This window comes from Sylvia atricapilla, chromosome 6 (genome assembly GCF_009819655.1).
Source record: "Sylvia atricapilla isolate bSylAtr1 chromosome 6, bSylAtr1.pri, whole genome shotgun sequence".
In the NCBI taxonomy this organism is placed as follows: domain Eukaryota; kingdom Metazoa; phylum Chordata; class Aves; order Passeriformes; family Sylviidae; genus Sylvia; species Sylvia atricapilla.
This window is the reverse complement of record NC_089145.1, coordinates 28,958,668-28,976,440: the sequence shown is the minus strand read 5'-3', so window position 1 is coordinate 28,976,440 and position 17,773 is coordinate 28,958,668. Positions and strand designations below refer to the sequence as shown.

Below are 17,773 nucleotides of genomic sequence, written 5' to 3'. Positions count from 1 at the left end.
TGCTGGAGTCCACAACAGGGACACACTTTGGGAAACTCTCATAGCAAGAACTTCTAAGGACTTACTAGAAAAAGGAACCTGATTGCTGTACTAGGCTGAAGTTTCAGGAGTGGAAATTTTGTAGTGGTATGAAAATCCACAAGCAAGTTAAGTTTCCTGAGGCACTGCTAAATTGAAGGCCTTGTGTCACTCGCTGGTAGAGATGAGTTTTGCTCTGCTGTGTCTTTAAGGTGTATTTCCCTAGTGTCCTGACCTAGTGTCAATAGAGGGAGTTTATTCATTTCACTCAGGTCTTTATGGACCAGTAACCTGTGTCCTATCAAAACCTGGTGTCCTAAATCAGCATGAATATCATGTTTTGCTGAACAGCATAGTTATGCTTTTTCCTATACTGTCTCATTGTTCTTGCTGAAGCATGAGATGTTTTTCCTTACACTAGAACCCCATAGTGTGTCAGGCTTTTATCCTGAAAAAAATCACCTTAGGGTATTGCTGTATCCAAACTGAAAACCCACTTAGGAACAGACAAGGAAACAGTGGGGTATATGTGCAGGTTTACCCCTGAACTGAGACCGATTTTTAGTTTTGTAATTTTGAGAAACAGATAAGCAGGGACAAGATGACAAATCAAAGCTGTATGAAGTAAATTCCTGCACAGCTATTAGTTTCTTTTTTGTAAGACCATCAAATTATTTTCACAATTCTTATTATTTTTAAATAATCTCCTCTTTATTGCAATATAAAATAAAATTTAGAACTGGAAGAGCCCATGCTTATGAGGCTACAAGGCTACTGGGTTTGGGGTTCAAAAGCAAAATCTGCAACCTTTTGATTATACAAAGTGTTCTTACAGCATTGCTTAATTTCCGTCTTGGAACACGTGAAAATAATTATAGGGTGGTTGGAAGAAGGCACAGGAAGGCTGGAAGCAGCCTTAGAAAACAAAAGCAAATTAAATGTGGCCACTTGGAAAGCTACACTGTGCCCATGGGTGAGAGCAGGATTCTCTATTAAATTGGCTTTTTTGCAGCCACTGTAGTGCTGACTCCAACTGCAGCCCAGATGCAAATTGTTTATACTTATCCTGGCAGTGTGGGATGTTGTAAAGTACTGGTCAGCTGCCCTTCATCTTTACAGGACATAAGTAAGCTTCATGAGCTTCCACATACATCACCAATAACTTTATTTGCATGTGTGTGCAGCAATAAGATTACTTTATCAGAAGATCTTAAAAGTACTTCTGCAGTTGTTCCCGGTTTGCTTCCTTCTCCTTAATAATATTTCCGGAATTAATTTATCTTCCTGGCTTTGTTTAGAAGCGCCAGGTTTTTGTATTATGGTTTGGTGCTATCCTGATGTCCAGAATGCCTGGCACGGATGAGAGCCCTGCTGCAGCCAGCCCTGTGCAAACATTACACAGAGCCAGCTCTGAAAAACTTGGCAGTGTTAGTCTTGGAGCCTGTCAGGCTGAATCACTCGGGAATGTATCTGAGGGGACCACATTACAGGTGGGCTTATTACACGGGAAATAGTACAGTTGTCACAGTGAGTAGCACTCTTCTAAGGAGGCAGATGTGCTGCTGGAGTGCTGTTGTGTTTGGTTTCTGCTTTCCATCACAGAAGTCTTCCTTTTACAGATGTGGTTTTTGTTACACCTGGAATTTGTATCTTGGTTTTCCAACTGCCTAGCATACAGCAAAGATTGTCCTGTTTTGGAGGGGGAAAGGAACTTGAAAGGTATAACATTTATTTTTCTGCCAAAATATCAGTGGCACTGGGAGTTCTTTAACTGAAGCAAGGCTTTCTATGGGACAGAAAGAAGTTTTTTATATACAATCAGTAGCACTGTAGAAGTACCAGTGACAGCTTCACATAGCCTAAGCATTTTGACTCTTGGAAAACGTAAATATAATTTGCATTTTAGAGTAAGCTTTGATACTAATGGTTTTCTCTTTAGGAGACAGATAAACTACTGGGGGTAAAAAAAAATCGTATTTCTAATAGAAAGACAGACAAGACCCATAATTAATGTTGCACTAGCAGGCTTCCTCCATGGTTGGCTAATCGCAGCTGAGTGTTAATAAGCATAGAGTTTTTTTAAATACTATTGTAGCATGTTAATTAAGATATTTCGTCTCCATGTGTCTCTTGAGTTACCAGATGGCGACTGCATTGGTGGAAGGCTGCAATTAGAGTCTTTTCTTTCTTGCTTTTTCTTCCCCTGCCCTAAGAGGAAAAAGAAAAAAAATGCAGCTTTACTGTGTATGGGATGGCTGTAAGGGGTGCCTGTTACTGTACACATTTTAAGTGCTTGTGTCTAATTATATAAATGCACAGCTATATGATTATATATACAAATCTCTTTGCTTTGGTTCTTCTCATTTACCCACATTATGGCATTAAAAAAAATAAGCCTCCTCTTCAGAGTATGCCCTTGCTAGGGAAACTGTAATTTCCCTGTGAAGACTCCAGCCCTGCTCAGTTTGGTCTTCTGTCTTTGCCTTCAGAACAAGCATCATCTGGAGCCAGTAAGGACAGAGGGCTTATTTTTCAGTGGACCTTTGGCTTCTGCTTAATACACAGAACCCAAAAGAGGGCTATGTTTTGCAGTGTGTTTTTAGGAAGGCTTAAAATACTTCAGGGGCAGGGTCGGTGAGAAGTGTGTGCACTCACAATGGAGGCCTTTTATTGACTTCTGCCTCCTGTAAGTTAAATATAAAGAGGTCCTTTAGCCTCAGCTGTTGTGACTAGGCCCCAGCAGCAGCTGCTGTATCGGGTTTGCCCCTTTGGGAAATGACCCATCTGCTCATGTGCTAGAGAAAGCCAGAGTGCTGAAAAGGAGAAGATTCAAAATCTGTTCTCCTGCTTCCAATCCCCATCTCCTCCCCAGAAATTACAGACCAGTGGAAAACCTGGGCATCTGGTAATCGGTGTTTTACGGAGTGAATTCTGTCTCTGGCTAGAAACACACCAAGTTGTGACTGCTGCCAGCTGGCATGGGATGGCTTCAGTCTGGGTCCCTTTTCACATGTTCTATCTGCAGCGACTGTATTTGTGTAGTTAAAACACACAGGTAGAGTCCACTGGTGGGCAGTAAACAAAAAAGCCCCACTAATACCCTGAGCTACCTGAAAGGGGAGCAAAGCATACTTCACATCCACCAGGAGAGGCCCACTTGTCCTCTAGGGAAAAGGCTTTCTAATCACTGCAGCATACACTGGTATTGGAATTTCATTGTGTGGGCTAAAAAATGCTCTGAAGATGCTGGGAGAGAATAACATCTCAAATATTATTCCCAGATCAGGTCATTGTGCTTCTTGGAGCCAGCCTGCCAAGAGAAACCCCGGTCTAAAGCATGTGACTCTTTGTGTTCAGCACAAACCTGCTGTTGGAAGCAGTGACGTTTGTCCCTGAAATACTTGAGTCATTTCCTAGCCTAATATTAATCCAGGCTCTCTGCCTTCGAAGGACAGTGCAGAGGGTGCATAGTGGGAAGCTGCTGTGCTGAAAGCTTTTGAGTGCATCCAGGCAAGCATGGTTGGTTGGAAACCTGAGGGTATTTAGCACTCAGAAATGGAGTTGGCACTCTCGCTGGAAAATGTGGGTGGGGGTGACTGCTTTTCTATCTTACCACTAAAGCACATCCCCTTGTCATTGCTTTCTCAACAGGAAGGAAGGTGTGGGTGGGGAGTTGCAGTGCTGTTGATCAAAGCCTATCAAGGTGCTTTTTCTCTCCAGTCCAGCTGCCTAGAAGTGTTTCTTTCTTTGGTAAAAGATGGTGTTTAGTTGATATAGCTAGTCTGAAAGGGGTATGAAATGGTAACAGACTTGATTCTTACCAAAACTGAACTGCTGCTGAGGGAGGGGCTGCCAAAAGTGCCTTCTGCTGTTTACAGGCTGGTTTGTGCGTACAAGGGAAGAGAGGAAAAACAAGGATGTTGCCTCTCTGGATTTGACACTGAAAGCAGAGCTGGCTAGTCATCTTCCTGCATAATCTCCCTCTCTGCAGAAAGGAAAGTCCTGTCTCAGGCAGAAGGAAATCTCGTGTGACTGAAGGCTCTGGTTGAAGAAGAAAAATTCCTTACTGAAAAAGAAGCTTGTAGATTTTTTTGTTGTTGTTGTTGTTTAGCAGTCACTGTGTTTTTCCTCTGTTCCCACATGACACAGCAGGAGATTTGGGTTGGAGGGACGTGACAAGTAGCTGTATGTTCTTTGAATAAAATAGGTGTGTATATACTTTTTAATCTCATTTTCTTCTCAAGGCAGGAAACCACCTTTAGCCTAGACTCTGCAGAGTATAGGGGATAAAGCTGTCACAAGAAAAGCAGCTAACTTGGACAGTGAATTTCCTGTCTGATAGTTCCAAAGGGTTTATAAAATAGGTGCTTGTTGTTGAAAATGGCACATATGCCAGCTGCATGTTGCCTTTAGTTTTGGTGCTACTTTTCACGTGTTTTTTCTCTCAGTAGGTGCATAGTGGGGTTTGAGTTCATCATATGCTAGGTAAGGATCTGTCCTACCTTAGCAAATGTGGAAGTGTTTGAGTCAATGTCGTCTCTGGGAGGAAAAGTTACACTGGAAAACAAAAAAACCCCAGACCCCAACAAGTACACCAAAACAAAATGAAAAAAGACCCAAACCAAACAAATGTAATTAAAATTACTTGGAATGTGTTCTGTTTGGTGTATCCTGCAGGCACTGGAGAATGTCTGCAGCACTGGGAGGCTCTTGTGTTCCTCTGTTGCTGCTCCGGAAGCTGCTAAATCCGCTCAGCACTGTGGCTAACTACCCTGCTGTGTGGCTAAGAACAGCACTGATGCTATTATCTGGTTGGATCACATTCATGCTTCTCTGAGTACTGGTGACAGAACTTGGGAGTATGTCCAAGTACTGGGCAAAGGGAGGAGTAAATTCTTTCCTTATTGGCTTACTAAACAACCAGGAGATTAGCGGAGAGGTCAGGTAGCACCCTGCTGGCAAGAACTGAAACTCTGCAAGGAGAGAAAGAGTGTCTCTTCTCCTATTAGTAAATATGGCTAGAGCTCTTGTTAAGAAGCAACTGAATGCATTTGCTAAGGCCAAACCAACATCCAGTGTCATCCCTGAGTGGGATCTGTGGGGACCACTCCACTAGAATTGCCAGACCCTATAGAAACTGAAGTGAGCATTCTTGCTGCTCCCTGGCTTGCACTTCTAGCCTGCTGACTGCATCAGGCTGTCATGTTTTTATTGTGAAAAAGCATTGTGTAAAAAACAGATGAATCCCTGTGTATGCATTTGCATGCAAATAGCAATTGATAAAAACCTCATTATTGTTGTGAGCCTGTTCAGGGCACTATCTGGAAAAGAACTGTGAATCTGGCTCTGTTGTTTTCAGCATGGTGTTAAACCTCAGGTCTGAGATGCTGAAAATGCACAGCCTCTGCAGAAAGCTTCCCATGGAATTAGTATTTCAGACCACCCATTTAGCTGTGGCAAGACCCAGACTGAAGGTAGGAATAGAGAGGGAGAGTTACTCCCCTAGAGTTTGGGGCTGTTTGAAAGGTCCTTGCCAGAAATTAGTAATAACTTTTTCAGTTCCCTCAGCTATACTGAGGTGATGCACAGATGATTATCCAAGTTGAAAATGGAAGTCTCTGTAGCAGGTACAAGTAACTGGAAGATGGGGATATATTGTGTTTATTTTGGGTGGTTTTCTAGATATGCTGTTTTTAAGGCTGGTAGCAAGTCCTGTCTGAAAGAATAAAGGTGGCAATGTTTTACGGAACTGGAGACTTGGACGGAGAAGTTCTCCTTGCCACTGTGGAATGTGCTGAAGCACAACTTTTAAGAGCGAACAGGAGATTACTGTGACCAGAAGGAAACCTTCCTATGTGGTAGGAGACATGAGAAGAGACAAAAATGTGGCAGGCCTTGAGGCAAGCCAACCCTTTCTGAGCTATTCCACAGAAATCCTACTATGGGGCAGTCAAAGTAGTACAAGAAAATTAGGATGGGGCTTCAGGGGAAACAGCATGAAAGAAATGGCAGGGCCTCTAGCACTGGGACAATTTCATTGGGTGCCTCTTGTATTCTGCTTCACAGAGATGTTTGCTCACCAGGTAAGACCTGCTGACATGAGATATCATGACAAGTTTAACCAGATTAGCCAGGGGAATATTTGTCTTGGTTAGGAGGATGGTTTTTGTTTGTAGGTTGTTTTCCTTCTGTGAGTCTTGATAGTATCTGTTAAATGGAGTAGATGAAGAAAGAAAAGTCCTGAGCTTAGCATCTTCCATTTTTAGTTTCTACATCGCACAAAAATTGTGGCATGTCTAAAAGGCCAGGAGGTGTTAACAGTATCCAAGCAGGGTACATGCTCAGGGCAAGCAGCAGAGCACTTGTAAACACAAATGGCTTCTAAAGTGCTTCAGCATAGACCTGTAAGTCTCCTCTGCCACTGCTCTGAGGACAGCCAAACCTGCTAGAGCAGATGTAGTACACTGACTTGTGTAGTTAGTGAGGGATTTACCTGTGGCTGAGTCCAGCTTCCTCTTGAAGTTGCTGGGATTTGGGCCTGACTCATGTAAAGAGCCACTTCATTTTGTCAGAAGTGTTCCTGTCCTAGTTTTAGTGACCTTTGTGCCCTGCTGTGGAGATGAAGAACTATTACTGGATGTTTGGTGCAAAACATCCTATTGTTAAGCAATGCTATACACAATTGCCCACATAAGATGAGCAATGCCGTGGCTTGTTCTCTGTCAGTTATAAACTTACAGTTATGTACTCTGGCAGATCATGACTAAAAGGGTTTTTTTGTTTGCTTGCTTGGTTGATTGGTTAGTTTTTGGGCTTGGGGGAGATTTTTTGGGCGTGGTTTTTTTGTGTGTGTGTGTTTGGTTTTTGTTTTTTGCTTAGTTGTTTGTTTGGGTTTTGTTTTATCATAAGAATGCATTTTTTTAAGGAGGATTGGGTTTTCATCTCTGTGTAGTCAGACTGCCCAGTAAAACAGGTTAGTGACTGAAAAACAGTTGATGTGCTTGGTGCAGAAAAGAGGGGTGTAAGACCCCCTGTAGAGTCCCTGAAGCTTACTGATTGTAAAAAATAAAGAAACAGTGCTGAGCAAATAAGACTGTAGAGAGGTCTTAGACTTCTGTGTAGTGTTGTTGTGCCTGTGCAAAGAAGGTTAATGCTGGGGAGCTTTTATAATTCTGTGTCAATTATCCAGTCAGATTGAAGTATGATTTAATCTTTCTTTGTATGTGTGAGTGGAGTGTATTGTTCTTCGTCCTTGCCACAACAGGCTCATCCTGCTTGAGCTTTGTAAATCTTCTGCTTATCTGTGAATTTCACTCTCAGTGATCAAGGCTCAACTGTGCTCATGTGGTTTACGTTCTGAGTACTTAAACCCCTCATTCTGTGTCAGCACACAACAGACCACATGCTTCCATCTGTGGCATTATATATGACCGTGGCTCGGGTTTGTGTCTTTGTTACATTATTCTAGAAATGCTTTTAGTTTTGCATCAGGTTGTCATTCAGGACCAGCTCCAGCTCAGTCAGGACATGAAAGAACCATTTTATCCTTTGGTGAGTAGGTTAATCAGTTTGGCCAATTGAGATTTCTTACTGTCTCTAAAAGAAGCTGAATTCCAGCTCCTCACAGCTCTCTGTCAGTCTGGTGGAAGAGAAAGGAAGTGAGGCTTGCTACTTGAAGGAGAGCCATGGGAATAGGAACTGGCGAAGGTACAATATGATCTTGCTGTTACTGCAACAAAAAAAGAGGTTCCCGAGTGTTGAGGTGGTTATTGTCAAGCTGGTAACAGCTATTCAAAGACCATCAGAACAGTTAACCCTCCTTGAAGGAGGACAGTATTTTTTCATGTGACCAGAACAGAAAAATATGGTACTTATAGGTGATTTGGTGGGATGCTGGGTGGAGGTACATACAGGCTTAGTATTTTTTCATTTGCATATTAAAAAATTGTCTGTATATTAAATACCTAGTGGTTTGGAATGGCATTTGCAGAAACTCCAGTGTATAACTTATTTCCAGATTGATAGGCAGAAATTGACAATTTCTTTACCTCTGAACAGAGTTGAATGGTGTTCTAAGTCTTCACATTTCTATTTCCTTCCTGTTTTCCAGCAATGCATGTTGACAGAGAACCAGCTCTTTCAGGAGATGTCATAAGCTTCAGTACCTCCTAGAAACAGGGCCTTTGGGAGTATTTGCTCCCTTTGCACAAAGTGGGGAAATGCTTAAAACCTATTTCTGTGCATCCTGAAAGCTTGATGAATCAAGATCCTGGCAGTAGCTTTGCAAGCCTAGAATGTCAGTAACCCCCTAGGAAGTTGATAACTTCTGTAACTTGGCTCTCTTATTTTTCCCTCCCTGGCATGAACATTTGTCTTAAGATGTCTCACAAGCCCTGGGATGCTTCCAAAAACATGTTTCAGGGAGAGAGTTGATGAAATTCCTGCATGTGTCTTTCTGTTCCCAGCGCTGAACCATCCCAACACAGTCATGCTCCAGAGTGGTAATAAACAGTTCACACAGGCAGCTCTTCCCATTCACCTGCACCTTCTGGCCACTAGCCATAGCCAGGAGCAGGCTGCTCTGGGTTTGCTGTCTGCCAGCAGTTGGTACCCAGCTTTTTTCACTCCTGAAGTGTCAGTGGTTTATTCTGTGGACAGCAATAAATGGGATGCTCTGCCTGGTTCTGTATTGCTGTGAACATACCAGTGCTGCAAACTTGGGGTGTAAGCTTCACTGCTGGGGACATAAAGGGTTGTGCAGAATCAGACTTGTACTTTTTCTTCTATTAGCCCCAGTTTGGAGTGCAAATATGGAGGATTGAAGAAGCCTGTTATGAACAGTGTGAAAGCTTAGGAAACAGGTTGCTGCATTGTCTGTCCCAGGCATTCTGGATGCCTCTCTTCTGCTGGACTGGGCCCTGGTTTGCAAAGGTGCTGCATTCTGTCAGAAATGCCAGGGAGAGAGAGCCGGTCCATTAGGAAGCAGAGGTATTTGACTTTCTCAGTTTTTCAGGTACCACCAGTCCATTGTCCTACCCACCCAAGCCTTGCCTTCAGCAATTTTCAATGCCATCAGCTGTAGCCCAAAGCTGCAGGCTCTGAGATGCTTTGTTCCCCTGAGGCTGCTTTGCAAAGGACAATCCAGGATCAGCTCAATCATATTGAAGATGGAGGAAGTTGATGTTCTGGATGCCTAATGCAGACCTTTTTTATCTATTTCCCAGCACACAGGCAGTGTTCTTCCATCACAGTGAAGGTGACATTTTAAAATACTTGTGCACTCCTGGATGCTGTGATGACAAACAAAGGTTGGGGGTAGAGGGAAGGGGAGGTGACTAATTCTGCAGTCCCTTCCCTGTGAATAGGACAAGTCAGGCATAAGTGCCTGAACATACCTATCAGCTGTGTCTCTCCTTTCCTGTCCAAGTGGTCTGTGGAGGTGCAGAGAAATCCAGTGTGCATCTCCTGAAGACCTTACCTGAGCAGGCCAAGCCATGGTTCTGCAGGTGCCTGATGAGGTGGTGTTCCAAGCCTTTGATAGTGCTGTTGCAGTGTAAATGAGTGCCTGTTTCTTGTTGGCTGGCTGGTGTTTGTACATAACTGAGAAATCTCATCAGTGTAGGTGGCACTTTATGATGGAAGAGGAACTGACAGCTGCTTCTGTGTGCAAAAGGGGTCCCAGTGCAGTGGCCAGGCTTTCACATGGGCATAGCTCAGGAGAAAAGGGAACCATGAGACTGAGCTCTTTCCTGCAGTCAGCAGAAAGATGCTGTGCATGACTCCCAATTCCGGGTACTTGCTATGTATAAATAGGTGTAGGGAAATTGTCCTGTCTGCTCTTGAGTTTTGGCAACTGCTGTGGTGACACTGGCTTTTACCCACAGCTCTCCACCAGTGCCAAGAGAGGTACATATTAAACTGCTAAAAATATCTCTGGTGCTCAAATGGTTATGCAATTTATCAAAAAATCCTCTCCTGGACTGCAATTGTCTATGTGGTTGAATGAGAAATGTGCCATTAATCTGTTGCTTTGGCTGATCCTAGCTGCCCTGAGATGATGCATGGGCTCACAGTGAAAGGAAGTTTAGTCTCATAAGGTGCAGGATTATAACACTGGTTATGAAATTATTGCAGAAAGAAAAGATGAAAAGCACAGAAGAGGTAACAGTTAAAACTCATGAGGCATAGGGAGTGGCTTCTCCAAAGTTTATTTAAGAATAGATCTCTTCAAGAACAAAGTCATTTTTAAAAGCTGCTGCTTAGACCCCTGTTAACCTTTTCTGAAGAAGTAAATTGAATTGCAGTTATAAAGTTGGCAGAACTCATACCCAGAGTATTTTTGGCTTCAATCACCACGTCATCTCAGGGTTTATTGGCAATTACAAGCACTACCTATGCTGCATTCTCACGTGTCTAGGTTCAAGAGTTGTTTGCACTAATGCGATGTGGCAAATTTTTCCACAGTGAATGAATCTCAGGTTTTCTTTTGCTTTTTAAATCTTGCTCAAAATCCAATTACTTGAACTTTGCCCACCTGTTTGTTGCTGTTTGTCCCACAGTAAGTGGGAGGCAAAACATGAGAATATGTGCTCTGGGGGTTAAGGACAGGCCTGGGTCACCATGCTCTGATGGAACACTTAGGTGTCATTTTCCATGCCCCAAAATGTCTCAAGAGGGGTCTATGATGTATTTTCTTTTATGAAGTCTGGGCAGCTGATGTGAATTTTAGGTGAAAAAAATCACTTGGATTTCTCCATCTTTCAGCCGGGCGGATACATGTTATCAGCAGAAGTTGTTGAGGCTGTTCTGCAGGATCATTGTGACCTGCCAGACAAGAAGAAGTTCTGAGCAAGACAAATATCCTGTTTTCAGTGCAGTTTCCTCAATTTTGGTTTGTTGTTTTTATTTGAATGGCTATCGAAAATTCTGCAAGAAAAGTTCTGGCATGTGCCAGATACTACATGTTCCTATACCCAGTAGTCAGGGTAATGAAGGTGCAAAAAGGAATGTGAAGCACCTTCAACACTCCACAGTACACACAGATAAACAGAGGGGTTTTTTTAAAAAACATGTTTTCATAATACACTGAATTTTTTTAAAAAAGTAGACTAGAATATCTGGTCCTAAGAAAAGTTCTCTTGAGATGATCAACCTTTGATAGAATATCACCATGTAACTAAACCATAGCACTAAGTGCCATGTCCAGTTGTTTCTTGAATACTTCCAGAGTGGTGAATCACCATCCCTTGTGCAGCCTGTTTCAACTTCTGACCACCCTTTCAGTGAAGAAGTTTGTCCTACTGCAACAAAGCTCTGTTGCCATTGTTGTTGCTGGCATATCTACATAAAATAGTCAAAATCTCTGTGCTTTTTACAGGCTTTTAGGGTGCCTTAAGACGGGGCAGGTCTGCACCTTGACACTGTGTACCCATAGTACAGAGGGGGTTTTGCATTCCTCATTCCTTTCAATGGGTTTCATGTTCTTCCTCTGCCAGACTAATAGGAAAGCCTGCTTGTTAAGTTCACCCCAATCTCTAGGGAAATAGCTGTGGGAAAAAGATAGCAGTAAGGATTTTCTGGGCCTCTCTCATGTGGAATGTGTGTTGTGTTACTGCTCAAAAATATCACCAGTTTGGTGCCTGCCAGTTGGACTGTGCTACTGGGATAACAAGCAGTATTTAACAATCACAGAAACTTTATCAGAGGTGTTCTCTGCCTTTGTGAAACATCCTTTCTTCTCAGTTTTAGTAGTTTCCTAATTTAGTGGTTGTTTGTAGGTGGAAGTCTGCCTATGTTTCATATATATTGTGTAACAGGTGTCTTCCTCTAAGATGTCCTTCATGATGCTTTCTTTTTTTCCAGATTGTCCCCAGCCACCACAACCTGAGAATGGAGGTTATAAATGCCACCCTAGCCCCTGCAACAACCCTCTGACTTCAGGCAGTGTCATAGAATATCAGTGTGTTGAAGGCTACATGCTGAAAGGAGATTATAAATACTTGACCTGCAAGAATGGAGAGTGGAACCCAGCCATGGAAGTCAGCTGCAGACTCAGCCCAGGTGAGTGCTCCCTGACTCTAGAATTGCCCTTGCATTGACTTTTCAGATTATCCTTTAACACTTAGTGTGATGCTGACGAAGTCCATATGGCTGTCTCTCATTGCTCCAGCAATTTCATAAATGCAGCCCACAATCATGACTCTTTCTTAAAAACATCTCTTCAGTAGCAGCCCATCAGATGCAGACTTAGAGTCCCTAACACAAGGAGAAAAGCCATGGATAGGAGTATAAAGTAGGCAACTTGTTACTTATGTGGAGCCTGTTACCTTGAGGCTCTCATCCCAGGAATGCTGGAAGCCCTAACAGTAGCATTTTTTTCCATGCTGTCTGGTTTTCCTTGATGGGTTTGACAGTACATCTCCCCTGGTGAGTCTGTTCACGTGTGTGTGTATGTGTAGAGTCGATCTTCCTTGCAAACAGGTTAAGTAACTGTTGGTTTCCTCTGTCAAAGAGATTGATGGTGCTGCTTTTCACTGTACTGGCAGGAAAGGACATTGCTGACAAATGATTTCTGCTTCTCTCCAAACAGAAGTGGACAGCTTTTGTTTTGTGTCTCTCCCAGCTGAACAGGAATTCCTCCATCAAAGCAGCAAAGTAAAAAGATTTGCAGGGAAATGTTCATCATACAGCTCTTAATTTGCCTACTACTCTTCTGGTTTTGACAGTGGGTATATTGGATAAAGGGAGAACTCCCTCCCCTCTTCTAGGTGGGCTTGTTGATAGGACATTACTACCCAGTCATCCTGAGCTGGCAGGATGTACACTTTGGAATTAAGTCTCATAATGCATAAAGCAAAATGTGTCAGCTTAATTGGAGAGAATCAGGGAAAAACAAACAAACAAGCCACCTCCATCAAGCTCTTTATGGAGCTCACTGCCTACCTCTGATCTCTGGAACATCTTGTCCTGTCCCAAAGTCACTGTCTTTTCAGTGTCTCTGCCACTCTAATAATCCCTTCCTATCAGTTACAAGGAAGGATCTGGGAGTTTACCTGGCAGCAAATAGATCCTGAAGAGGTTTTTGAAATTCAGCTTAAGCTTCCTTTCCCTTTCCCCGTGCTGCACCCAAGCTGGAGAACAAAGCTGTGGTACTGCACACAGTGTTCCCTGAGTGGCATTCCTGCATGGTGGCACTTTGTCTAGCTGAGGATTGTGTTGTGATGAGCAGAAACCCCTCAGATTTCTTTAGCATCTTGAAGGGTCAGTGCCATTATCAAAAATATGGTGCCTCAAAAGTCTGACCCAATGAAAAAGCCATTGCTTTCACAACGCAAGCTTTGAATCAACTGTTCAGGGTCACAGATAGCTGACTCTTAACTAATGGGTCTCTTTCAAAAGGCTCAAAGAATGGGAAGGAAGTGAGAGGCTCTAAAAGGCAGTAGGTCTTAAAATAATTGATAAGGGTAAGATCCTACCTGCTCTATATAATTTAAGTCCCTAGCAGTTCTCACGTGTTTTGTGCAGCTCAGAGCCTGTCAGCCCCTAGCCTTTTGGTAGTTTATTGTATGAGTTAGTGACATTTTTTAGCATATGAGATGGTAAATGTTCTGGAGTGCACCCTCTATAGTGAGCAGTTTGACAGTATCATGTACTGATGCTGAAAATGGAGCATCACTATTTGCCTGCCCTTGTTCCTGTTCGTTCTGTGAGAAATGCTGAAAGGATTTTAACTTTTTTTTTAACTCAGCCCTATTTGCCATAGGGAAAAATGTGCTAGTCACTGGGGGTTTTTTGGTGGGGTTTTTTTTTGTGGTTTTTTTTTTTTTTTTTTTTTTTTTTTTTTTTGTTTGTTTGTTTGTTTGTTTGTTTGTTTTTTCCCAGGGAGAGGTCAAGCTACTTCTAATAAATTTCAAATAAACATGTTCAAAACAACTAAAACAAGTAGGTTTGACCCCAAGAGATGATGCAGAAAATTGCAAACTAGATTTCCATCTTAAATGCCTGTTTTGGGCATAGATTTCAGGCTGTAGGCTTAAAAATAATGATCATCCAGCTCTTTTTTTTTCTGTTTACCTGTTGCTTTTCCTCTCATCCCTCATTGCATATGTCCTGAATTCCATCTGCAATTTGAGCCCTGTGCTCATGAAGAATGTGATGGATGTAGAAAGAGGAAATGAGGAATTGCATTAATCAAACGTGCAATTCACAATAGTATTTGCTGATGGGTAGGGGAGGCTTTTTGGATCTTTACCAAAGACACAAATTAGGAACAGAAAAAACAAATAACAAACAATTATTTCCTCTAGGGAAGTGAAAGGACTAGTGTGGCCTTCTAGGCATGGTATGCAGTGCTCAGCAATACCACTTCCAAGCATTCTCTCTTCACTCCCAGTGTATTCCTGCACAGGTCCTTTAGAAGCCAAATGGATTTCCCTACAGTCACACACCACAGCTGCAGAAGGGGAGGAAAGAGTAATGTGAACAGGGCACATGTATCTAACACTGAAAACTCAGCACCCTGAATCATCATCCACCTTCCTTCTCTGTCCTCTGGCATATGTTTGTGTGAGAAAGAAACTTAATATTTTCTTTGTCTTAATTATAATAAGTGCATAATAATCCCCAACCAGCTGACTTTCACTCCTCTTTGCAAGGCAGTTACATTAGTTGAGAAAAAAATGTTTTTTGGAACTTTTTCTATTGTTTGGCCTAAAATACGCTGCTTATTGTGCTAGACAATTATTGGTCTTGTTGGTGACATCATGACACTCTCTAGCTTTTGCTCAGGCAGATCTATATATAACATGATCCTTACCACCATCTGTCAGTTCCAATGGCCTGGTTGCACTGCTTGTCTGTTTGTTCGGTATTTTTCCAAAGGACCCTTGTATGTACCTGTTTTATTTTGGGTTCCCTTTACAGCTGATGGAGACGTGTCAGATTGAGCTGCAAACTGAGATAGGTGATGTGTCTTGTCTGTATGGGAAACTTGGGCTTCTTACACACACACACACCCAAGAGTAAGTGCTGAGTAACAGTGTAAATGTTTTTCCTTTACTGTGGCAGTTACTCATTTTACCTTGTATTCCCCTTGGTTTTGTAGAAAAGGACTCTCCTCCAACGATTGGAGTGCCCACGCTGTCCATAGTAGCCTCCACAGCGAGCTCCGTCGCCCTGATTCTGCTGTTAGTTGTGCTGTTTGTTTTGTTGCAGCCAAAGCTGAAGTCGTTCCATCACAGCAGGTGAGCGTAGCTGGGGTTTGGAGGGGCTCAGAGGCACCCTGTTTCTTTGCAGTAGAGACTCATTCAGGTTAGACTGTCGTTTTGGAGCAGCTTAGCTCCTTGCTTCTCTGTTCCTCCTTTCATCGCCACAGTGACATCTCTGCCCCATACTACTGATCCAGTCCTTTTCTGAAATGGTAGTCTGTCATACCCACCTGCAGTTCCCATTCTTATGTGCCAACCGAGGAGTGACTTCCATGTGCTTCTGCCTTGGTTTTGAATAGAAAAGTTATGATACTTACCAGCCTGACTATAGATAATTTCCTACCTCTTCTAGCCTTGTATATCTACTGAAGTCTGTCTAGGTGTATATATTTGCATCTTTCCCAGACTGCTTGAGGTCCTGTGGACCTGAAATTAGGCAGCACTACTCTTTAGATACATGTGCAAGTGTGCCATCCTTCTCTGCTGCAGGAGGAGAACCCTCCTGGCCTGGGTTTGTGGGTGAGAGGAGGGACCCAGCCATAACACTGCTGCCAGCTGAGGCAGACACTCCAGCAGTGGGGAGGTTGAGAGGTGGGGCCCTGGAGTCTGCCCTCTTCTGAAAAGGCCTAGACTAGAAAATAAAAATTTTCTCTCGGGCTTTATGAGGCCAGGTGATTTATGCTGTGCCAGAGCTGTCTTCCCCATCCTGCCAGAGGTTATCTGGCCAGCAGCAGAGGCAGTGGAACAGACAGTGCTGGGTGTTGTGGAATGTAGCAGTGCACCAGGCTGGAATCAAGAGTGCTCTTTGCCAAAAGCGCGGAGCTAGGTCATGACCTTTGGCAAATTTAGCTATGAAGGTAAGTGAAGAGGGGGAAGCATTGTAACCTTTTCAGCTCTTGCTGTTAAATCCATCGAGTGCTATGAATTACAGCCCCTGCTCATGTTTAATGGCAATTCGCAGTAGGGCTCCAAGACTGTGCTTGCTTGACCTTGTTAAACCACCATTCATATTTCTGTCCTCTGCTAAATGGTGAGAGTTAGAGTTTTGCTATGGGAGGGTACTGGAGTTCTTGGTTATATATATATATATATATACACACATATAGTAAAATAAATACTCAATTCCTTTTTTTCTTCTCCCCCGTCTTTGTCCCTTTTTCTCTTTTTGAGGCGAGACCAAGGTGTGTCTGGAGATCAGGTCTCTATTATGGTGGATGGTGTCCAAGTGGCCTTGCCGTCCTATGAAGAAGCAGTATATGGCAGCACAGGGAATTGCATTCCACCCTCGGACTCCCGAGTGCAGATCGTGCTCTCAGAGGGAGCAGGGCAGAATGGACCTAGAGAGATGCAGCAGCCGGACCAAGGGGCTCACAATACCTTTGAAAGAGAAGATGAAGCTCCTGGACATTCTGGGCTGTGTGATGCCAGTGGTTCTCAGCGCTCTGAAACTGTTCTTGTGCATCAGGCTGCTACCTCTTCCTGGGTAGCTGGCATGGCTAACAGTGGATCTGTACAAAAAGAGGTCCAAGATTCAGAAAGCAGTGACATACAGAGCCTTTTATCACTCACTTCCTCTGAGGAATACACAGATGGTAAGTGACTTGTGCAAGGAGCACTAAATAAGACCCTTTTAAGGATAGGTTCTGCAGTTTACTAGGGTAAAAAACAACAAGGGATGCCCCTATGTGTGTCTGCTGCTAGAGCAGCTTTTGAAAAGCTCCAGTCTCTATAGCACATTTCACCTCTTAAACACATAAGCAGTATTTAATATCATCCTCTGAAGAGTTCAGTGTTCTCATACTGGGAGCCTAGGGCAGTCTGAAAAGATTGTCTACTGCTAACTCTTGTTTTAGCAAAGGATTTTCAGAGAGATCCAGCCTCCAGCATCACAGTGTAAAAGCAGTAAAATAATTGTGTTTGTGGAAACTAACTTGGTGGGAGTGGGAGGACATGCTTGGAATACAAACCCTTTGTGATGTTTGGGCTGCCTAATTTTTAGACTATTTTAGTAAGCAATTTTTTGCCACAAAGCATTCAGTGCTACAGCCTTAACCTGCAAGACTAAGAGGGATGTGCTTGAACTTACTGTAGAGAGCAGAGGGGCAAGTCTATTGAACAGTCAAAACATTTTTTGTTCCTCACTTCTGTGCTGCCCTGAAGGAGTGGCTTTGCAATGCCAGAGCTGATGTGAAAGTGTAGCTTAAGGTTGCTTCTGCAGGGACTGCTGTGTCTTAGTCAAGAAATGTAACTGGCTTGTAGATAGCTCAGGGCAGAACTTCCTCTTTCCATGGTGTTAAGAAATAGTTTGTGCTGGGAGGGTAATGCAGGACCAGATGTGGTGATGGAATCTGCGTCCTTGGAGTTTTTTGAGGCTAGAGCTGGGGATGGCCCCACTCTCGGGGGCAGAGTCCTCCAGAGTTCCTTTCTGCTGTGATGTGATGAGAGGGAGACCACTGCATTGTCATGTTATGAAAGTGAGAGCCTATCTTGCTTTCAATAGTAATTTTTCTGGTGTGTATTGAGCTGCAGAAATTTGACTACTTTTTTTT

At 43.1% G+C, this 17,773-nt stretch overlaps 1 protein-coding gene across 3 annotated transcripts in view; it reads left to right on the top strand.

Annotated features, from left to right (window-relative positions):
- SUSD6 (sushi domain containing 6) overlaps window positions 1-17,773 on the top strand; it is an 80,267-nt gene that overhangs the window by 56,314 nt on the left and 6,180 nt on the right. For all 3 annotated transcript variants that reach the window (XM_066321342.1, XM_066321340.1, XM_066321341.1), the window contains 3 exons: window positions 11,881-12,078; window positions 15,122-15,260; window positions 16,395-16,816. In XM_066321342.1, the coding sequence (XP_066177439.1) occupies window positions 11,881-12,078; window positions 15,122-15,260; window positions 16,395-16,816 (759 nt within the window). The remainder of the gene's footprint in view (window positions 1-11,880; window positions 12,079-15,121; window positions 15,261-16,394; window positions 16,817-17,773) is intronic.